The sequence below is a fragment of the Gymnoscopelus braueri genome (assembly GCF_963280865.1).
Source record: "Gymnoscopelus braueri genome assembly, chromosome: 2".
In the NCBI taxonomy this organism is placed as follows: domain Eukaryota; kingdom Metazoa; phylum Chordata; class Actinopteri; order Myctophiformes; family Myctophidae; genus Gymnoscopelus; species Gymnoscopelus braueri.
Genome location: NC_137604.1, coordinates 8093559 through 8117522, shown reverse-complemented (window position 1 = coordinate 8117522; position 23964 = coordinate 8093559). Strand labels below are relative to the sequence as shown.

Here is a 23964-nt window from a genome sequence, read left to right as displayed (position 1 = left end):
GACAGACAGACAGACAGACAGACAGACAGAGCAGAACTCACCCGTGCTGCACTCGGGCCCGGCCCAGCCGTCCAGGCAGGTCTTGTTGCCGTTGCCGTCGCACTCGTAGTGTCCGAAGAAGTCGTCTCGCGGGCGGCAGAACTTGTTGCAGCCGAAGCCGTAGTAGTGCTCGTCGCAGCCCACGCGCACCCGGTACTCGAACTGCGCCGCCGGCCCGTTGTGCCGGAGGCTCTGCCACTGCCGGCCCGGGTTCAGCATCCCCGACTGGATGGCCCTCGCGATCGTCTCGCCGCCCACGTCTGTGAACCAGTGGTGTAAAAGTAACTAAGTACATTTACTCAAGTACTGTACGTAAGTACAAATTTGAGGTTTTTTTTACTTTACTGGAGTATTGACAATTGTCAGTGCTTTTACTTTTACTCCACTACATCTCATGAGGCAAATATTATACTTTTACTCCAACATTTTTTGAAAACTTTAGTTACTAGTTACTTTGTAGATTTTGATTATTATTACAAAACATACATTAACCACTTCAGCCCTATATACATTTTGGCCATTTGAAAATAGCAGATCTACAAGCTCACAATGCGTCGCAATTGTGAGCTTGTAGATCTGCTATTTTCAAAAGATTTGAATACAATTTATACATTTGAAAACTTGTGAAACGGGACATTCTGCATAATGAGTACTTTTACTTTTGTACTTTAAGTACATTTTGATACAAATACTTTTGCACTTTTACTCAAGTATTTTTTTTAATACAGGACTTTTACTTGTAACAGAGTATATCTACATTGCAGTATTGATACTTTTACTTAAGTAAAAAATGTGAGTACTTCTCCCACCACTGCTGTGAACCGACCACGCCAACACAATGACCTTGACCTTCGTGCTGTCTGTGTTCCTCGTCTAACGACATTGTGTTTCTGTTTATGTGTTCCTAATTATTACCAGGAAGCACTCTGTCACTGTTCTTTGGGAAAGCGCTATAATATATTCACTGGACCAGTGGTAAACCAGACTTTTCAAGCCCATGCAACACAACAGTCTCACTCCCAAGAAGGCACATATTGCCTTTTGGTCAGAACCCCAGGAAGGCACTATGTGTCGTCCAGGGCCGCCCCCGACGGCATTATGCGCCTTCCAGGGTCACTCATAGACATTCATAGAGTTCCTCCATGAGCACTTTTAATTCCAATGTGTGAGTCGAGATCTACCACTACAAGTTATGTTCAAAAAACAAAAAAACACTTACAGTACCACCTAGAAATGATTTCCTTTTGCAATTTCTGACAAGCAGTACGCGCATACATCCACTCAGAAGCTAGTAGTCTAAATAAGAATAAACACAGATAGCTGTGTAATAAATGGCACAATATTATTCTAGGTCTAGTATTGGTCTAGGTCTGGTGACTAGACCTAGACCACAAATGTTATTTAGATAGCATGTTGTTTGAACCAGTGATTCTTCTGAGTGTTTTTTTCTTCTTCTTTTTTTTTACTCAGTAGTTACAGACCCATTAGGGTCCATGTGGACCCCTGGAGGGCCCCGGACACAACGTTGAGAAACAGTGTTTTTTTAGACAAATGCTAAGTTCATTGTTTACCTGGTATGCCAGTTTCTTTGAGGCACGGACTACATTGTCCTGACTGCAGTCTACTTATGTGGCTATTTACCTCGTTGTTGTTATGGAATTGTGCGATACTATAGCCTATTACTGTACAATTCCATAACATTGTTTATTGAACTAGAAGTCCTGTTTACTCTGCTTATTCATAAGCCGCTCTGGATCTGCTAAATGCCTACATTGCAAATTGTAGACCTATGAGTCTCAGCCTGAGAGTAAAAGTACCTCAAATTGTACTTAAGTTAAGTACACTACTTGACTAAAATGTAATTTCCTGTAAAGGCTGCTTGGCCTTGGATAGAGTGGTCTTGTGGACACAGGCTAGGGTTGGGGTGGGGGTGGGGGTGGGGGTGGGCTGGGTCGGACGGACGTCTCTCAAGCTTTTGTCACGAGCGACTCAAAGACAAACACAGAAGTACGCTCCCTCGTTTTGTTTACTCTCCGTGCCGTGGTGTCAGAGAAGGGCCGCGGTGGTGGGGGGGAGGAAGGGGGTATTTGTTAGGACAGTGTCAGTTTGTAGTCGCTGTACACAGGGGGGGCTGGGCTTTGGCTCGCACTAGTCGTATTGCAAAGAAATCCCTAGCCGTGATGCGGTATTTCGCCAGCGGGGTGCAAAGCGTGGTCGGGCTGAGGTGACGCCAGTGCTCCAGGCCGCTCCGCTTTCGGAGGAACCAAAATTATGGAGGGCTTTTGCCAAATAACGGTCAGAAAATGGATCCCCAGAGAGAGAGAGGGAACGAAAATAATCAATCTGGGAGCAAACTGTGACCGTTCACATATCGCACCGCGTGCGGGGGGGAAAATAAACGGGTGTAAGAAATGGCACTGATGTAGCAGATTTGAGAAACGAGAAAAAAATGGCTGACCTCTTGGCACCGAGCGCAGCGACGTATGAAAGAAAAAGAAGAGCTGACCTTCAAAAGAAGGAGCCGCGTCTCTTTGCCCCTCGACAGATTCAAATATTTAAACCTCGCACTGGAACGATGAATACTGCTGCGGCTGTCAAGGCAACACCTGTCTGAGAGCTGGAACCGTAACTCATGACTTGGCGTATATAACGCATACATACAGTATCATAACTTAAGTTTAGAAATGACCACTTTATGCTTCTCCACTCCACTCATGGGGGCTCAAAAGGACCGATGACTTTTCATTCGAGACGTTTAATCCGGGGACTAATTTAGACCTTCCATACCCAAGGTGAATGCAATTAACAAGCAGGTACAATAAGGAATAAAACCGGTTCGGTGGCCTCGTGGTTAGAGAGTCAGCCCTGAGATTGGCAAGTCAGGGTTCAATTCCTCGGCCCGGCCATACCAAAGACTATAAAAATGGGACCCAAGGCCTCCCTGCTTGGCACTCAGTATCAAGCATTGTTTTTAGGGATGTGTGACATACTATCGTCCTGGCAGGGGTGTATTGGTGATTTTTTTTTTTGGCGGAACGCTATTTTAATGACGTCACGCGCACGCACGGCACGCACACATCGTGCGCATCTTTATTTTCTCTTAAAGTAGGAAACATGTTTGTATAGGAAATGACTAGTTTTTAGCATAGTTTTAGTCTCTTTAAACTAAAACTATTAATTCACGGAATGCTTTGAATTATAGGAGCTGAAACTAAAAGTTTTGAACGAGTATATTTCTCTTCTTCGAAGGTGGCTGAGGCATTGCTGCGTGCAGATAGGATAATACAGTATGCAGGCAGCATCTGCTGTGTTGCTTACCGTGTAGCCTATAGATGTGAGGAGTGAGGATGCATTTACACACTCACTTGTAAACCTGTTATGCAAAGTAGCCATTTGGGTACTTGGCTGTGGCTCATGAATCGATGGGAGACACGTTCTAGCCATAGAGTTAAAGGGATAGTTCACCCATTTAGTTTTTCTATCGATTAGTCACCCCATGGAGACTTGAATTCATGGATATTTTTTTTGTTTTTGCTGCATTCCTAAGCCAATAATTTGGTGTCCAGGGGGGGTCGTACACCAAGCTGCCTCACGCTACAGAAACAGGAGATAGGCTCCAGCCCCATGCCTCGGCAAGGCTTATACTTATTTACTCACAATGGGAATTGAGCAGTCGTGTGCGTTCCCCCACTCAGGGCAGTAATTGAGGATCCTGGGCAATTTTACAATTTGCAGGCATTTAGCAGACGCTCTTATCCAGAGCTAATTACAGGTGCGAGGTCAGAATAAGCAGAGTAAGCAGGAACTCTGGCCAATAAAACAACAAGGTAAATAGTCACATAAGTAAAGGGCAGAGAGAACAACGTAGCGCTTCAAAGCAACTAGGATATCATGTAAACAATGCACCTAGCATAACAACATGCTATGTAAATGACATTCTGGTGGGGGGAGCACTAGAACAAACGTAGTGACAGACACTAATGAAGGTGTTCATTACTGGCCTCCTTCCCAGCAGCACTTAGCTCCTGGATGCTACATTGAGGAGGTCAGTAATTTGTCCTGTCCTCATTTTGGGCGTCAAACCTCGTCAGCTAATAGTCTCCATTGATCTAGAACAGGGGGTTCTCAAACTTTTTTATACCACAAACCCATATTATGAGGGTTTTTTATTTGGCAACCCACCCCCCGCGATCTACATTTAACTCCGCCGCTCCGTGAGGGTACAGATAGAACCAAATGGACCCGTGGTGCATGTATTCGTACCACCCGTTCATATTGAACGTAAGTCCTGAGTAAATTGTTTATGAACAGCTAAAATCAGTTTGTGTGCCTCACTCAGCCGGTGTTGGAGGCGGAGCTGTCTGTTTATGAGTCAAGTGGTCAAGTGGCCGTCCCTGTCATGAACTCACACAGTTCTCTTTGACTTCTGCCGTTTTACTGCGTTAATCAGCAAAATAGGTACAGCTGGTCAGGCTTATATTACAACCCTGCCTGACTAGTCTACTGCAAGGGTGTACTCAATGAACACTAATTGCATTCATCACAGTACGTCCCCTTCACGTTGGTCGAAACGTTGTTTTCCTTTTTCAAAGGTAAATAGTCACATATAAGTAAAGGGCAGAGAGAACAGTGCTTCAAAGTAACTAGGACAGCAGGTAAACAATGAACCTGGCATAAACAACATGCTATCTAAATAACATTCTGTACATTTGAAACTATAGGATATTGCCTATTTCCCAAAACTGTAGACAAATCTTCTGCTATGGGGGTCCGTGGCCAAATACATATCAATTTGGTGGACATGAAAATGCTTGAGAACCACTGTTCCAGAGCTGTACGTATTTGATACTCGTATATTCCTCTCCTCTCCTCTCCCTCCCCTCCCCTCTCCTCTCCTCTCCTCTCCTCCCCTCCCCTCCCCTCCCCTCCCCTCCCCTCTCCTCTCCTCTCCTGTGCACACCTGAGCAGGGGTCAGCGCACCCGAGGCCTATTTCACACGGGGCCTATAATGGTTCCCTGTGGGACGGCAAATACAACACACAGCCAACACTCCATCTGAAAACAAACAGGAGCTCAGGGGGGAGGGGGGATGGGGGGGGCTACCTCCCTCCCTCCTCGCTTTTACAACCTCTCCTCTTTTCTGAATGGGACGATATTATAAAGTCATAATCACATCGACCACGTCAAAACATACACAGTGAGCTCACAAGTTGTCAGGTTTGAGAACAGGGCTTATTAGCCACATAAAACGTTTTATATAATAAAATGATAACTGTTAAGGTCCTTACACACCGGGGCGATTGTTTTCATGCGAATAATACGTTTTTTTTTAAAACCTTATAAAGTCAATGCAAGCTTCCACACCAGTTTCGCGGAGCGAAAAAAGCGTCTTTTAATTATTCGGAACGAGTCCGAATTTTGCGTATATTCGCATATTCGCCGGTGTGTAACCGCCTTTACTGTTACATAAGGTAGACCTTGATGTAGTTGTTTTATATCAGCATGCCGTTGTTGTCGGGCAGAAGCCTGTTATGTCCATATTTTAACTTTTTGTATTTTTTTGGGTAAATGAACGCCCCATTTTTTATCACACTACGGTGTCACACGGTAGGATCCAAAGCAGCAGATCCACAAGCTTGAACTTGCAGATCTTGCTACTTTTGCTATTTTTGAATTTGGATCATGAAAAGTAAGAGTTTTGGACATTAGTCACGCCGGGCCCAGGGTCAAGGGTCATGCTATGGACGGATACTCACGGCCTGTGGACGAGTCGTTGTTGAAGTCCAACGCTTCCACGATCAAGGTGTACGACCTCTGAACCAAGGAGGAGAAAGAGAACACGAGGAGATTAGAATCCAACAAACACCACAACATCCCACCAGACCTGTCTATTACAACTACATTCATCCTCCATTTCTCTGTAGTGATGGTTGGTAATGTTGATCTATTTATTCATTGGTAATCATAATAATTATGATTACCAATCAGCAGACAGCATAGACCAGAAAGCATCTTCAGAGATGTACGTAAAGTTATATAACTTTGATGTAGAGTTTTCAATTACACATACGGTACACACAAATACATGTATGCACTGCTCGCAAACACACACACGCACACGCACACACACACACACACACACACACACACACACACACACACACACACACACACACGCACGCACGCACACACACTTTTTTGCCACCTCTCTGAGAGTGTAAAAAGGTACAGTAATGTTTACGTTCATAGTCTCAACACCAACCACAGTGGGAGAGATGCAGCGCTCCAAAATGGTCAACAATATAATACAACATAAACGACAGGAAAAGTTCAATCCCGTGTTTATAGCTAGACCCTGTTCATGGCCTGTTCATTGTGTGCGTGTGGTCAATACGCTTTAACACTCTTGAACAAGAGAACGCTACAAAACATGATGAACTGTTTCTATTACACGTCCATTCTAGAGGCAAGATTTACTTCACAAGAGCATCAATCAAATAACATTTCTGGGCAGGCCTGGTGTGTGTTTCTGTGTGTGTGTGTGTGTGTGTGTGTGTGTGTGTGTGTGTGTGTGTGTGTGTGTGTGTGTGTGTGTGTGTGTGTGTGTGTGTGTGTGTGTGTGTGTGTGTGTGTGTGTGTGTGTGTGTGTGTGTGTGTGTGTGTGTGTGCCTGTGTGTGTGTGTGCCTGTGTGCGTGCGTGCGTGTTGGACTCCATTATTTCGGCACCTCTTTTAAGCTCTTTGTCTCTCTTAAGGCCACCATCGTTCTCACCACTATCGAATGACATGACAGAGAGACAGAGAGAGTTGTGCATTCTTGCTAGAATGTATCATCTGAAGTAGATTGTGCTCGCGCACCGTTCGTGTTTGAGTGTGTGTGTGTGTGTGTGTGTGTGTGTGTGTGTGTGTGTGTGTGTGTGTGTGTGTGTGCGTGCGTGTGCTAGCCCTCGCTCCTTGACACTAATTTGCCAACATTCACACATGAACTACTTTGTAGTAGTAAGAAGTCCAAGAAGAGAGGTGAGGGGAGGGGAGAGGAGAGGAGAGGAGAGGAGAGGAGAGGAGAGGAGAGGAGGTGTGTTAAAGTTTTTGGATGAGTCAGCTTGCATGGACTCCTCAGAGCTCCAGACAATCCAGGTAATTTATAGCTTTAGTGGCACCAGCTGCTTAGCCATGCCTGTAATTAGATGGCTGCTACATGAAAGTATCTTTCACACCAAAAAATCTATATTTCTGCTATTTTTTTATGAGGAAGAGGAGGAGGTCAGTGGCAGCTTTCACTCTCTGGAGGGAAGGTGTGCTGGAAAATAGTTAAAATGCAGGTTAATGAGGGAACATGTCTGGACAGGTCTGGAGGAGAGAGGGAGGTAGGGGAGAGAGACATAGAGAGAGAGAGAGAGAGAGAGAGAGAGAGAGAGAGAGACAGAAGGAGGGGGGGACAGCAGGAGAGAGAGCGGGACAGCAGGGGACAGAGGGAGAGAGAAAGGGAGGGAGGGAGGGAGAGAGAGAGGGACGGAGAGAGAGAGGGACAGCAGGAGAGAAAGGGAGAGAGAGAAAGAAAGAGGGGGGAGGGACAAAGGTAGGGAGAGAGAGAGAGAAAGAGAGAAAGAGAGAGAGAGAGAGAGAGAGAGAGAGAGAGAGAGAGAGAGAGAGAGAGAGAGAAGAGAGAGAGAGAGAGAGAGAGACGAGAGGCTTGATTCTGACAAGCAGGCTGGTTCGTGGTCTCTCTAATGGTTTCTGTGTCACGGGGCGGTGGTGTCACTTTGCCAACCAAAACGTGTCTAACATGCTGACAACACACGTCACATGATGTCATCCTCTCAAACACATCTGCACGTCTCAAAACGAGCTCCGTTTCCCAGGCTGAGCCTCACAGCACAGCGACTCAGCAGAGTGGAGCAATAAAAAAAAGCTTTCAGCTGACATCACAAAACCACCAAAACTATTCATTTCCCCCCCCCGACCCCACTTTAAAACGAAACAGAGACAAGGAATCATGTCACAACAATAACTCTAGTTATAATGCAGTAAAAGTGCAAAAAAAAAACAAAGAGACGATAAAAGTCAAGACTCTTTCCTGTTGCGGTTGACCTGATAACCAACAGGCTGTCAATCAACGTTCACCGACCCCGTCAATTTATCGATCAATCATCACTAGATGATGGATGACAGATTTTTTTTTTATCAGGAAGGGTTGAGTTTACAAGCTCCGTAAACATGAAGGAACTCTGGTCTTTAACCCATTGAGACCGGGAACGCATCTGTGTAATTTTAAGATTTATTTGGGCTTTTCAAAGATAGCAAACACACAAACACATATCTAAAAATCTTAACAGTATGTCGCTATAACAGTGGTGCTCCAACTTTTTCATGTCAAGGACCCCCAAAATTATTATATATTTAGCCGCGGACCCCCATCTCAAGATATTTAGTTCCAGGGAACCCCCAGAAGCAAATATTTGAGTTACAAATGTACAAGATTTGCTAAACTTTTCACAATAAAAAAAAAAAAAAGCAGATCTACAAGCTCATAGCCGCGCTGTTTTTGAATAGCCAAAGCACAAAATAATGGTTAAAGTGGTTGCTTTCAGGTCTTAATGGGTTAAAATGTCCATGTTTGGCGGTGTGGAGGAGAGGCAAGGCAGACCGCATGCGGGTTCCTCAGAGCCCGGGCCGATGGGACCACATGAAAGCCACAGCAGAGCCCTGAGGGCTTTTCTAATTACCCCCACGACCCATAATTCACCGGGGCAGTTATCAGTCTGAAGAATGCTTATAAAGTGCCGTTCTTTACCTTCTCGTTCTTTTCACCCCACAGAGTTTTTTTATTATTCTCTTTTACGACCAAGTTCCACTTCGGTTTGGGACCGACGGTTCTCAACGCGGGGTCAGGGGACCCCCAGGGGTCGTTGGGGGGGGTTCCAGGGGGTCCCCAGCTAAATGATTGATAGTTATAAGAACCAAATGGATCCTTACAGGTCTGTAGCTCAGAGAGTGTACAAATGGAACCAAATGGACCCTTACGGGTCCATTTGGTTCCATTTGTACACTCTCAGAGCTAAATGAACGCTGAGGATTGTTGTATACCAGCAATAATTGTAATAATCAAGGGGGTCTGTGGCCTAATCAATGCATATCAAAGTGGGGGTCCTTCAAATAAAAATAAAACGTTTTGAAAGCATGATAAGGCGAAGAGGTTGAACCCGTGTGTGTGTGTGTGTGTGTGTGTGTGTGTGTGTGTGTGTGTGTGTGTGCGTGCGTGCATTGCGCGCGCGCATGTGTGTGTGTGCGTGCGTGCGTGCGTGCGTTGCGCGCGCGCGTGCGCATGCGTACATGCATGTGTGTGTGTGTGTGTGCGCAGTGTGTACGCTGCGGTGTTAATTTCGACAGCAAATTCTGATTCAGTCTTAGTCTCAGTCTTTTGAATAACACACCATTTAGTTTTAGTCCTATTTATAGTCTTCTGAAAATTGTTTAGTCTTAGTCTAGTCATAGTTAGCCTCGATCTCCAGGCTTTTTTTTTTTCCTTCGCGTTTTGCTCAAAAATAAGAGCCTGGACCAGCCTGTTGACGTTCCTGGCATAGGAAGTCGCTGATTTCCCCAACCAACCAGAAAGCAGTGGGCGTCGCTCCAAATGGTGTGACGTGTCAGGGCTCTCAATGTTGCACATTGGGGAGGAGGAGGGGCATGGCGCAGGGGGGGGCGGGAGCACAGATCGGTGAACAAATGGGATCCGGCGGATTCTCTCTCCGGAGATTTTGAACACGCCCCTCTAGACCGCGCTAGGGCAGCCTAAGTCTTAGTCGACTAAATATCAAAATCTTAGTCTTATAGTTTTGTAGTCTTAGTCAAAAAAATGAACTCTGGCACACTGCTCGATGCTGATAATCGCCACCATGACGTGAGTTCAAGTCTCACGTCACACGCTCCAGAATATAGCGACAACCTCAGCACATTACGTGGGAGGTGACGTAGTGTTATGTTGGTTGGGTGGGTGGGTGGGTGGGGGAGGGGGGTTCAGGGGGGGTCGGGGTATAACCACACGGCTCTGACCTCCCCATCAGAGCTTCCTGTGGGCTCCCTGGAGCGCCGTGATCCCGGCCAGAGCCGCGCATTGTCTCGTAATCCAGCACCCAGCTCAGCCGGAGCGGACCGACCATTGTTCCGCCTCCCGATAATATAAGCTGATACTGACTCTGTTGTCTGTCTGGGGGCAACCAGCGGACGAGAGACAAACACACACAGAGAGAGAGAGAGAGAGAGAGGGGTGAGAGGGAGAGAGCGCGACGGAGAGAGGAGAGGGGAGAGGGGAGGGTGAGAGAAAGTAGAGAGAGTGAGAAAGAGAGAGAAAGAGAACTGAGATAGAGGGGGTAAATGAAGTAAGGGGAAAGACAGAAGGTCAGCAATAGAGTCAGGTTAAGAAAGATGCAAAGGAAAGCAGAGAATGTGTGAAAGAGGAGAAAAGAAACACAAAGAAAGACAGAAAGGAAGAAAGAAAGAAAGAAAGGACACAAGTACCAGAGAAAACAGTGTAAAAAAAGTGTGTTCCACAAAGTCTAGTGAGTAACAGAGTGAGGTGACATGTTCAGAATGATGTAGTTTGGTGGAATGCGGTGAAGACAGCATGTATGTTGCCAGTAGCTGCAGCTTCACTGAACATGCCAGTTACCATGGGAGGCAGGGTTCACTGAACATGCCAGTTACCATGGGAGGCAGGGTTCACTGAACATGCCAGTTACCATGGGAGGCAGGGTTCACTGAACATGCCAGTTACCATGGGAGGCAGGGTTCACTGAACATGCCAGTTACCATGGGAGGTAGGGTTCACTGAACATGCCAGTTACCATGGGTGGCAGGGTTCACTGAACATGCCAGTTACCATGGGAGGCAGGGTTCACTGAACATGCCAGTTACCATGGGAGGTAGGGTTCACTGAACATGCCAGTTACCATGGGAGGTAGGGTTCACTGAACATGCCAGTTACCATGGGAGGTAGGGTTCACTGAACATGCCAGTTACCATGGGTTGCAGGGTTCACTGAACATGCCAGTTACCATGGGTTGCAGGGTTCACTGAACATGCCAGTTACCATGGGTTGCAGGGTTCACTGAACATGCCAGTTACCATGGGCAGCAGGGTTCACTGAACATGCCAGTTACCATGGGCGGTAGGGTTCAGTGAACATGCCAGTTACCATGGGAGGCAGGGTTCACTGAACATGCCAGTTACCATGGGTTGCAGGGTTCACTGAACATGCCAGTTACCATGGGAGGCAGGGTTCACTGAACATGCCAGTTACCATGGGTGGCAGGGTTCACTGAACATGCCAGTTACCATGGGTGGCAGGGTTCACTGAACATGCCAGTTACTAGGCATGTAACGATTCACTCAACTTACGATACTAGGTTCACGATACGATTTTTCACGATTTTTTTATTTAAAAAAAAATCCAGACAAATGAAAAAAAAAAAATAATAATTGTATTTCTCTTACACAAATCCAGTATTTTCTTCTCTTTAATTATTATTTTTTTTTTTACAATACTGTGTTTGCTCTTATCCCCTTTTCAAAACAGTAGCACATGACTGAAAACTATTTTTTTTAATCAATTCTCTTTTTTTTACGCGCCCTCTGCTGTTTGCATCGCAATATTTTTTTTACTAAATCGCTTTAAATAGTCACCTTTTTTAATCAATTTTAATTGATTTAAGATAAATCGTTACCAGTTACCATGGGCAGCAGGGTTCACTGAACATGCCAGTTACCATGTGTGGCAGGGTTCAAAAGAAGGAATGTCCTGCCGCCAGTCAAGTGCAGCCACCCAGGTTCAATAAAGAGCAAGGCGTGTGAACAAGAGCTCTTTATGCAGGGCCGGTGTTGGAAGGACAGGGCCGAAAAAACGTCTCGACGATGTCATGCTCTTTTTAAAGGACCCCCAGGGTACACGGACCGGACTCCACTAGGGTTGGGTTCCGGGCAACCGGAGGAACCGGATCCAACAAATGGACCCTGACGGGACCATTTGGTTCCATTTGTACACTCTTAAGGCGGTTACACACCGGCGAATGTGCGAATATACGCAAAATTCGGACTCGTTCCGAATAATTAAAATACGCTTTTTCGCTTCGCTTTTCCGCGCCATGTACGCTTGCATTGACTTTATAAGGTTTTAAAAAAAAGCGTATTATTCGCACGAAAAAATCGCCCCGGTGTGTCAGGACCTTAAGAGTTAAATGAACATTGATTGTGCAATATAAATTGGGGTCCCAGAGATAGAAATGCCATTAAATGGGGGTCCGTAGCCTAATGCATGTCAAACTGGGGGGGTCCTTGAAATTAAAATGGCTGAAAATCACTGCTAGAGCCGTACAAATCTTCTCTTATGGGGGTCCTTGGCCTATCTTTTTCAAATGGGGGTCTGCGGGCTAAATAAGTGTCAATTTGGGGGTCCTTGACATGAAAAAGGTTTGAGAACCACTGCGTCAATGAACCTGAATCGTTAAAATCCTAAAGGAGCCCAACCACACGGACTGTCATACACTATCACAGTGAAGAGTTGTGTCAGCTGTTCCGTCTTTAGGGTTGGCAAACATAACAAGGTCAGTGTGATTTTAAGGAGCAATCTCTCAAAAACAATTGGACAGTAAAAGCATCGATATGTAAAGAGACAACACGATTGGTGTCCTGAAAAGGAATCCAACCACATCCACTGGGATGCAAGGACGGACGGACGGACGGACGGGCGGGCGAAACAGACGGAGCCATATCTGACAGCTCAGGGTGTCAGGAGACACCGGGCCAACATAGTTTGTCTTCATCTGTTTTCGCTCCAAGTTGGGAAGCCACAGCGGCCGCTGATCTGTAGATGAGGACGACAGACGAATGTCTTCCATAACAACTCAGCAGTTATATCTGTGGCCACGTTCGCCACAGTTCTTGGCTTTTACCCCCGAACAAAGACTTCCAGGAGTTAAAGATGAATGAGCGCCTCACATACACACAGAAAAATAAGGGTTCTTAAATGGTTCTTTAAAAGACTATATGGTTCCACAAGGAACCATCAACTACTAAAAAAACATTTGATCTAGTTAATGGTTCTTCATGTTCCTCATTTACTTCTAGCGAACCTTTTTTTGTCAAAGAACCTTTGAACTCTTAAACCATGTCTTTATAGGCAGACGTTCATCGAAAATAGTAGATGTACAAGCTCTGCTATGAAGCTTGTAGATCTGCTATTTTCGAATAGCCAAAATCTTAAAATGACACAGATGTGTTCCCGGATTGAATGGGTTAAATACTGTGCATTATAATCTCCCGAATCTCAAAAATAAACGACCGACAAGCTCACGACGCGTCCCCAAGCTTGTAGATGTGCTTTTTAGCTGAATGTTTGCCCCAGAAAAGCGACGCCTGGGGGTGCCGATATAGCCAAGTGGTTAAGGCATGTTTCCCCATAGGCTCTGATGCCCTGACAACGAGTGCCGGGTTCAATTCCCCCGGGCCGGGGGGACCCTTGGTGCATGTCACTCCCCAACTCTCTCTACCCTATTTACTGTCTCTCTACACACTGTGGACTGTCAATAAAGGCAAGAAAAGCCAGAAGAATTTAAGATTATAACATTAAGGTTTCATGTGGGGCTTTGTAAAAGGTCTTTGTCCTTGACATGGGGTCTTCAACGTTTTTTCAGACCAAGGACCCCTTAGATGAAGCAGGGACCCCCACAACTTTTTCATAGATTCCATATAGTTTCGTTGTTTGACAGCACGATCATCAGTGTATTTTTGATTCATGTCAGTGTGTATTTTCAGACATTTAACCACTTAAACCGTCTATACTGAATAAACTTGACCAGTCTGTACTCTTCTTTTCCCTCTACACCAAACCTCTTTGTCAAAACTTGCCGATATCCAATGACACAGATGCGTTCTGTGTCATTAGGGTTCTGTGTCAAATAGCAGATCAACAAGCTTGTAGATCTGCTATTTTTGGTTAAGTTCTCAGAAAATGTTGTTTAAAGTAAATAAAATTAAGACAAATCACACAAAGATTTGGCGGCCCCCTCTGTGGTAACTCTGAGGACCCCCTAGGCCCTAAGGGTCACGGACCCCCTGTTGAAGACCCCTGTCCTTGACAATGCAACTAAAAGTCAAAGCAGCACATTGGTCTGAGAGCAGATCAGTAACGTGACGTCGTGTCATCATCAGTGAGCCATGCAGTGCTTCAGCCTGAAGCCTTTTAAAAACACTGACCTCCCTTCTGAAAGGACTGTGTGCTAAGAGCAGTGGTTCTCAACCCGTGGACCGTGAGGATACTGCAAGTGGGCCTCCAAATAATTGGGAAAACACTAACATTTAAGTAATAGTATTAGCATAACATTAATATTAAGAAAGAAGAATGTAAAAAATGTCATGGTATTTTTGTCTTTAAAATAATGAAAAACTGAGCTTTCATTGTGATACCAATTTCCGTTGATCCAAGCCGGAAAACAATCGTTTAATTGATCATTAAAATAAACATGCTCGCAAAATGCACACGGTCCACTCATCTGACCACTTAACACGGCACCGCAAACAGACATTTTCAAGTGGGCCCTAAAATATACCACACTCTGCTCCAGAAAAGGTTTAGAAGTGCTGTGCTAGACTCGAGAGAAACCCACACTAACAGCTAGACAGAGGCCCTCGCAGGTAAACCACTCCTCCCTCTACCTCCCCCCTCTCTCTCTCTCTCTCTCTCTCTGTCCCCCCTTTCCTTGTTCTCCTTTTCCCAGCAGGAAGCCCCCGTTGCCAGGCAACCGGCCACCAAAACATCCAATCACTTGGTTCCACCAGGAGATCTGGCTTCTCTTCACTCAAAAAACCCAAATGCAGGGCCGATAAGACCAAAAAAATCCTCTCCCGAAAAAAAAAAAAAGAAAGACAGAAATGTTTCCCTGACGGTTTCAAATTCTTTTGTGAACCGAACGGCCCCAGCTGGAACGTTTTTGTGTGTCTCTCTCTCTCTCTCTGACGAGGAGTCTTATTTCAACACATGACACGACAACAACAACAGAACGTGTTATAGAAGATATATGTACCGTAGAATAGGGAGATAAAACAACGGTTAACGTCCAGAATGACGGAATATTTACCGACGCTCTGTATGAGAGTCCCTTTCAAATTAAAACGCCGTCATGGAACCTCAGGATTGTCATCAAGGAGGACACAAAGAAACAGGCACATTCCCATGACACCAATTAAACTCCAGGCTCAGATCCACTGTCAGCGGCACCTTTTTTAACCCATTCAATCTGGGAACGCCATTATTTTATACTTTGGCTATTCAAAAATAGCAGATATACAAGCTCATAGCGCGGCACCGAGTGCCGCGCTATGAGCTTGTAGATCTGCTATTTTTGTAAAAATATTGAAAATGTGTGCAAATCTTTGAATATATATGTATTTTTAAAGGGAACGTTTGTAACTCAAATCTTTGCTTCATGAAGGTCCCTGGAACAAAACATTTTCCGCTGCCAAATATATCTAAAAATGTGTTCTAAATCCTAACAGTATGTTGCTATATCAGTGGTGCTCCAACTTTTCCATGTCAAGGACCACCCAAAATTATATGCATTTGGCCGCGGACCCCCATCTCGAAATATGTTGTTCCAGCCAGGGACCCCCCAGAAGCACAGATCGGAGTAAAAAATTATCGCTTTAAAACATATATTACATATATTTGCACAGATTTCCCACGCATTTTAAAAAAATCTGATCTACAAGCTCATAGCTCGGCTATGAGCTTGTAGATCTGCTATTTTTTTTATAGCCAAATAAATCTTAAAATGACACAGATGCGTTCCCGGTCTTACTGGATTAAACACATTTATCTGTTGTTGCCGCTGGACTCTGAAATAATCTCTCATCCCACATTAAGTCCTGTCCTGCCACACCAGGGACTACTTTACATCAAACACTGTTTCTCTAGTGCTTTTAGCTCAGTCTGGAGTTCATGGTTTATTTATTATTTACATCCACTGGATGTGTTTAATTTTAATCTATTTTAAAAAATGTCAATACCCTGTTACAGTTCAGTATTTCTTTACCTTTTTGTTTATAGTGCTAATGTAATTTAGTTGTCATCCTTAATTGGAGAGCTCTTTGGGTCAACTTCTGTTGTTTTGCTATAATATAGCACATTTAAAAACAATCTGGGGCTGGGAATTTTTATGAAAACAGCAGATCTACAAGCTCACAACACCCTGCATTACGCCGCATTGTCAGCTTGTACAGTAGATCGACTATTTTTCCGCAAAGAGATTTGGTCGCCCTGAGCGCGTCGCCCTGAGATTGGGGGAGGAGGTCGGGGTTCAATCCCCTGGCCCGGGGCATAGCCTACTATAGACTATGAAAATGGGACCCAATGCCTCCCGGCTTGGTTGGAGTCCCTCTGACACAGCGTTGTGTACATGAAGCCGCCTCGCGCTACAGAAACAGGCTCCTCCCTCCTGCCCACATGGCTCCCGCCGAGCCTACTTACTTATAAAGCCCTGGGGAATCCCGGCTCAACTAAGTTTTAAGCGGTTAAAACGTGACGTGAAAAAAACAAACAAAGCAATTCACGTGAGCGGCGTGGCGTGGTGTAAAAACAAACGTCAGGAATGTCCGCGGTACATTTAGCTTCAAATGGAGCATTTCCTGTCTAGCATTGTGTGTTAACGCGGTGCGTTAGATAAGCTAGGTGTTTTACTGCCGCGCTCTAACAGCGGCCATTGTCCCCGCCAGTCATTGTCCCATTTAAGGGTGACGTCGTAAACGCACGACGACGGCCACCAGCAGAGACGCAAACCCTTGCACCGCATGCGGCCTGCAGGCCAGTGGTGGAAAGTAACTAAGTACATTTACTTAAGTACAATTTTGAGGTTTTTTTTTACATTAGTGGAGTATTTCCAATTGTCAGTACTCTTACTTCTACTCCACTACATCTCAGAGGCAAATATTGTACTTTTACTCCACTACAATTATTTTAAAACTTTCATTACCAGTTACTTTGCAGATATAAATGATGATATTATAAAACATACATTAACCACTTTAGCCCTATTTTATACCTAGGCTATTTGAAAATAGCCGATCTACAAGCTCACAACGCGTCGCATCGCGACGCGTTGTGAGCTTGTAGATCTGCTATTTTCAAACATTTTAGTACTTTTACTTTTGGTACTTTAAGCACATTCTCATACCAATACTTTTGTACTTTTACTCAAGTAAATTTTGAATTCCGGACTTTTACTTGTAACGGAGTACTTCTACATTGCAGAATTGATACTTTTACTTAAGTAAAACATTTGAGTACTTTTTCCCCACCACTACCTACAGGCCCCGCTGTGCCCGGGGCCATTCCTTCCATTGTAGTCTTATCTCTGTCTGTATCCTGCTACTGTAACCACCCCATTAACCCCCTGGGGATCATTAAAAGGTGCTGTGAGTGATACTCTCTTTGTTAAAGTAAAGTGTTAAATAGCTCTGCATTCCCATAGCAAACATTGCTGTAGAGTGATTGTTCAGTAAACAGGGGTCTCTCTGTCTCTCGGGGGAGACTCTCTTCAGTAAACAGAAAATACATGTTCAGGTCAGGGTAGTAGGGTACCAATTCCTGCCAATTAGGAGAGAGACCTCATACAGGATACTGTCTGACAGATTGTAATCAGATTGGTTCTATCTGGTCCAACTAGCGGCCCAGGGGCCAAATGCGGCCCCCACCGCAGGTTAATATCGGAATACTGATATATAATTGATTTCAGCTTAAATTACGTCAGTCTATATTAGTAGCTTTTTTTTTCCTTTTACGTCCAATGTATTTAGTATTTAGTATAAATAAATGCATTTGAAATTAAATAAAAATTATACTTTTCAGGATTCCAATTCAAAAATAACAAAAAAATATTCAGGATTCCAAAAAGAAAAACTAGACGATCTACAAGCTCAAAACGCATCGCACTTTTGCTGCTTGTGTGTGACATAGAATGGCGAAGTAGGGCATTAATCACGGAAAAAGTTAAAATACAGAGATAAGAGGTTTCTGCCCGACAGTATTATGCAATAATATGTCCCTCTGGTTGTACGACAGAGTATGAGTTAAGGACAGGGAACCGACTTGCTTTAGTCGCCCTTCTGCCGGTCACAGTGGCTGCAGGATTCTGTCTGTTCTCCTGCCGAAGCTTAATGTATATGTCTCTTGCCGAAAAGAGTAGATCTGCAAGCTATCAACGCGTCGCCATGCGACGCGTTGATAGCTTGCAGATCTGCTCTTTTCGGCAAGCGAACGCCGTCACACGACGAGGTGCAGATTGAGGCTAAAAATGACTTGTTGAGTAGACAAACCCTCGGTGTGAATGGGCCCTCATGTGACTCACTGGATGCTACATGACCTCAACACCGACCTGCCTCTAATCAGCTTCTATTGAGAGTGACTTATCAAATGAAATAACAACCATGCCCACCAGCTACTGTTCATTATGACCTACTAGGGTCTATCTGAGTTTATCTAAACAATCACTTTGCAACGGAACTAAACTAAATCAGTCATTCTCAACCTTTTACAGGAGTTACATACATGTACATGTACATGTAAGGGTCCATTTGGTTCCCTGCTATCAATCGTTTAGCCGGGGAGCAGTGGTTGAAAAAGTGCTCAAATGTTTTACTTAAGTAAAAGTATCAATGCTGCAATGTAGAAGTACTGTGTTACTGTGTTAAGTAAAAGTCCGGAATTAAAAATGTACTTGAGTAAAAGTACAAAAGTATTGGTATCAAAATGTACTTAAAGTACCAAAAGTAAAAGTACTAATTCATGTTTGAAAATAGCAGATCTACAAGCTCTACAAGCTCAACGCGTTGCGATGCGACGCGTTGTGAGCTTGTAGATCTGCTATTTTCAAATAGCCTAGGTTTAAAATAGGGCTAAAGTGGTTAATGCAGGTTTTATAATCTACTATCTGCAAAGTAACTAGTAACTAAAGTCTCACTTCACTTTAATGAGATGTCAGTGACACTTCCTGCAAACGCTGTGTCCTTGTTTCTACGGTAACTGTTACATTTCAGGGTCAACGAACCTACCGATGCTCTTATCATGTTGACAAGATAAACCAACAGAGTACGAGGCACGCTATACTGCCAAAACCAACCAATAAACACGCACACACACACACACACGCACACGCACACGCACACGCACACACACACACACACACACACACACACACACACACACACACACACACACGCGTGCACACACGCACACACGCACGCACGCACGCACGCACGCACGCACGCACGCACGCACGCACGCACGCACGCACGCACGCACGCACGCACGCACGCACGCACGCACGCACGCACGCACGCACGCACGCACGCACGCACACACACACACTCCTCCTACAGTGTGGAGTCAAGTGTTTTGCAGTGTGACAGCTTCAGTCAGTCAAAAAAATACGGCCTTCATCTCCTGTCCTGAATCCTGCAGGTCTGTTCTCTGTCTAAACCCAGTGGTTCTCGGACCCCCAGGGGTCCTTGAGGGGGGCCCCAGCCAAAATGAGGAACAGATTAATGTCACTGTTATTTCCACCAGTCTAAAAGTTATAGACCAATGAGAGAATGTATAAGAACTATGACTATTCAGAATCAGATCATAGGTTTCACTCTCTGTGATAAATATTCTGTACTGAATCTAAACTATCAAGAATCTCTTATGGCAGTTCCTGGCACACGATCTGTTCAAATGGGGGTCTGCGGCCTAATACATATCAATCTGGGGTTCGTTGACATGAAAATGTTTGAGAGCCGTTGCATTACAGGAACCCCCAGGTGATATGCATTTGGCAGCGGACCCCCATTTGAATCGACTTTGTGCCAGGGACCCCTTAAGAGAAGATTCTTCAACATTTTGTCTACAAGCTCACAACACGTGTGAAAAGCCCTATTAGATAGAGCTTAAGTGTATAAAATGATCCTCGTTTTGCTGGGGAACCCCCGGAACCCCCTCAAGGACCCACTGGGGGTCCCTGGAACGCCAGTTTGAGAACAAGTGGTCTAATGATCCACTCCACCATCTGCAACTAAGATTTTGTTACATGTATACTGCATCTACAGTATAAGTGTTTCACGGTTCACAACGCAGGCAATAATTCCATGTCTTGTCAGTGGCTCAGGGGTAGAGTGGCCGGATGGAAACCGTGAGGTTCCCAGTTCGATCCCGGGCTCCCCCAGAGTTAGTGTCGAAGTGTCCTTGAGCAAGACGCTGAACCCCTAATTGCTCCCGATGAGCAGGTTGGTGCCTTGCATGGTTTCCTCCGCCATGTGTGTGTGAATGGGTGAATGTAATGCACAACCTATGTAAAGCGCTTTGGATAAAAGCGTTATATAAATGCACCATTTATTCTATTCACACACACACACATGCAGTGGTGGAAAAAGTACTCAAATTCTTTACTTAAGTAAAAGTACCAATATTGCAATATAAAAATACTCTGTTACAAGTAAAAGTCCAGAATTCAAAATGTACTTGAGTAAAAGTACAAAAGTATTGGCATCAAAATGTACTTAAAGTACCAAAAGTAAAAGTACTAAATATTTGAAAATAGCAGATCTACAAGCTCGCGACGCGTTGTGAGCTTGTAGATCGGCTATTTTCAAATAGCCTAGGTATGAAATAGGGTTAAAGTGGTTAATGCATGTTTCCTAATATAATCATTTATATCTGAAAAGTAACTAGTAACTAAAGTTTTCAACTAAATGTAGTGGAGTAAAAGTACAATATTTGCCTCTGAGATGTAGTGGAGTAGAAGTAAAAGTATTGGAAATTGGAAATACTCAAATAAAGTACAAATACCTCAAAATTTTACTTAAGTACAGTACTTAAGTAAATGTACTTGGTTACTTTCCACCACTGCACACATGGCACCAAATCAAAACGTCATTAAAAAATATAACTCATTTTCAACTCACCGGCCAGGCGAAGCTGAAAGGCAGCACGACGCGGGACTTGTCGCTCCGCGCTCCGCTGCCGCGCAAGCTAAACGTGTTCCCGCCCACCACGGGCGTGCTGGCCGCGCCGAAGCTGCAGGGCCCCACCGACGCCACCTTCAGCTGGTACTCCTTCAGGCACGCGCGGAAGTAGGTGTCGCACTCGGCCCCCGTGCAGCGCGAGTCGCCGGCGGGGCCCGGGCCCCAGGCCCGGTCTCGGCAGCAGGAGCCCGACCGCAGCTCGCCGTTCAGGTTGCGCATGGACAGGATCTGCAGCTCGAAGTATCCGGAGGATGAACCCACCTGGTTGGATCACAGAGACGGAGAGTTATGCACCGTTAGATGCAGTGGTGTAAAGTAACTAAGTACATTTACTACATAGGCTATTATACATTTGAAAATAGCCGATCTACAAGCTCACAACGCGTCACAACGCGTCGCATCGCGACACGTTGTGAGCTTGTAGGTCTTCTATTTTCAAACGTTTTAGTACTTTTACTTTTGGTACTTGTAAGTGCATGTTGATGCCAATACTTTTGTACTTTTACTCAAGTAAATTTTTTATCCTGGACTTTTACTTGTAACGGAGTACTTCTACATTGCAGTATTGATACTTTTACTTAAGTAAAATATTTGAGTACTTTTTACACCACTGGTTAGAATAGATGGAAGTTTGTACTGAATAGCTCCGTGGCCTTGTGGTTAGAGTGTGGCCGCCCTGAGACTGCGAGGTCAGGGTTCGATTCCCCAGCCGGGGTCACACGAAAGACTATACAAATGGGACCCAACGCCTCCCTGCTTGGCACTCAGCAAGAGTCAGATTCGGGGTAAGTCCCTTCGCATTGATACACTAGCATCATGTCCAGGGGGTGTACTTGTGAATCAAGCTGCCTCACGCTACAGAAACAGGAGATAGGCTTCTGCCTCAAGGCTTACTTGAGTTATCTTATTATTGTATTGAATATGATTCACTCAGAGAGTGTACAAATGTAACCAAATGGACCCTTACATTACAGGTCCATTTGGTTACATTTGCGCACTCTCTGAGTTATGAACATGATGACATGATCACAACTTTTCTTTTTAATTTGCACTTTAAATTTTCACTACAAGCTCTTGTGTAGAAAGATGTGATGTTTCTTTTATAATAATATATATTTTTAAAAGCTCAAACTAATGCATGAATAACTAGAAAAAGTGCTCCTCGGAGCACAGGTCTCCGCCAGGTCAGGTAGGTTATTGTGGCCTCCTGGTGGCGCTATAATAGGCCAATGTGAAAAGGGTGCCACAATTTTCTCTGGCAACCAGGGAGTGTGTGTGCACAGTGTCGCTGCCATCGGGCCAACGGTGCTGGAGAGCTCTGTTCACAGACAGACAGACACACAGACGGACGGACAGACAGACAGGGTGCAAAACATAGTCTCTGCCACACCTTCGACCTGGCGGAGACAATAATATCTTTTATATATATATATATAGGCCTGTAGCTAAACTATGCACGCTCAGGTTCCTGTGAAAAATCCAGTGGTGGACAAAGTACTCAACTCCAGCAGGCCAACTTGAGTCAAAGTATACTCCTCCTGGTCATATTCTATAATTAACTACAAGTGAAAGTTGCCCCCCCCCCCAATAAAACTAATGTAAACGTGAAAATAGCAGATCTACAAGGCACAACATGATCATTGATATTTAAAAAAGAAAAAAAAGGTTTGAGTGGTTATTTCATAATAAGACACTCAAAAATATATACTCAAGTACATGTACTTTCTCCGGAAAAATCACAGCAAATTCAGGGGGGAAAAAAACACAGGTGAGTCCTTTGGCTGCAAAATGTTAAATAGTTGTAGTGTGAGCAGTGGTGGAAAAAGTACTCAAATTCTTTACTTAAGTAAAAGTACCAATACTGCAATATAAAAAAAACTGTTACAAGTAAAAGTCCAGAATTAAAAATGTACTTTAGTAAAAGTACAAAAGTATTGGCATCAAAATGTACTTAAAGTACCAAAAGTAAAAGTACTAAATATTTGAAAATAGCCGATCTACAAGCTCACAACGCGTCGCGATGCGACGCGTTGTGAGCTTGTAGATCTGCTATTTTCAAATAGCCTAGGTTTAAAATAGGTTTAATGTGGTTAATGTATGTTTCATTATATCATAATTTATATCTGAAAAGTAACTAGTAACTAAAGTTTTCAAGTAAATGTAGTGGAGTAAAAGTACAATATTTGCCTCTGAGATGTAGTGGAGTAGAAGTAAAAGTATTGGAAATTGGAAATACTCAAGTAAAGTACAAATACCTCAGAATTGTACTTAAGTACAGTACTTAAGTAAATGTACTTAGTTACTTTCCACCACTGAGTGTGAGTGTCTCCAGGTGTGTCCCGTCACGTACCTGTATCCAGAGACATTGCAGTAACATGTGCAGAGAGACACACAGCACACATCTGCTCCTGAGGATCATGATGGTGATGCCTTGTTGTGGCAGGATGGATGTCTTCTCTCTCAGGCAGAGACCAGTCCAACTCAGAAGTCCCGTCCCGTCCCGTCCCGTCTCGTTGAATACAAAGAACGCTCGCACCAAAAAACACGCTCGAAAAAAATCCCGGCGGCCTCGGAACGGTCGCCACCAGGTATTCCTCAGTAAAACTATGCCAAAAAAAACTAACCTTATTCCTAACTGTAACCTCAGTAAAATTATGCCTAAACCTAAACTTGTTCCTAACCTTTTTAACTCAGTAAAAGGAATACAATTCTGCGGGGGGGGGGGAAATGGGGGCGTCCGTGTTTTGGGGCGAGTCTTCTTCCAGTTACCGTCCCGTCCCGTCTCGTCCCGATATATTAAATACCCCCGTCCGTCCTGTCCCACCGCTGGCCACAACATGCACGACCACTTTGTACAAAAGATCTGGGGCTTTTCCAA

At 44.5% G+C, this 23964-nt stretch overlaps 1 protein-coding gene across 1 annotated transcript in view; it reads right to left on the bottom strand.

Annotated features, from left to right (window-relative positions):
• Positions 1–23567, bottom strand: part of LOC308101927 (protein jagged-1a-like) — a 64174-nt gene extending 40607 nt beyond the window's left edge. Inside the window, exons 1-4 of the mRNA XM_080451477.1 lie at positions 23437–23567; positions 21027–21347; positions 5796–5853; positions 42–299 (exon numbers count right to left, since the gene is read on the bottom strand). Of these exons, the coding sequence (XP_080307603.1) occupies positions 42–299; positions 5796–5853; positions 21027–21347; positions 23437–23505 (706 nt within the window). The 5' untranslated portion in view covers positions 23506–23567. The remainder of the gene's footprint in view (positions 1–41; positions 300–5795; positions 5854–21026; positions 21348–23436) is intronic.
• Positions 23568–23964: the final 397 nt, after the last annotated feature.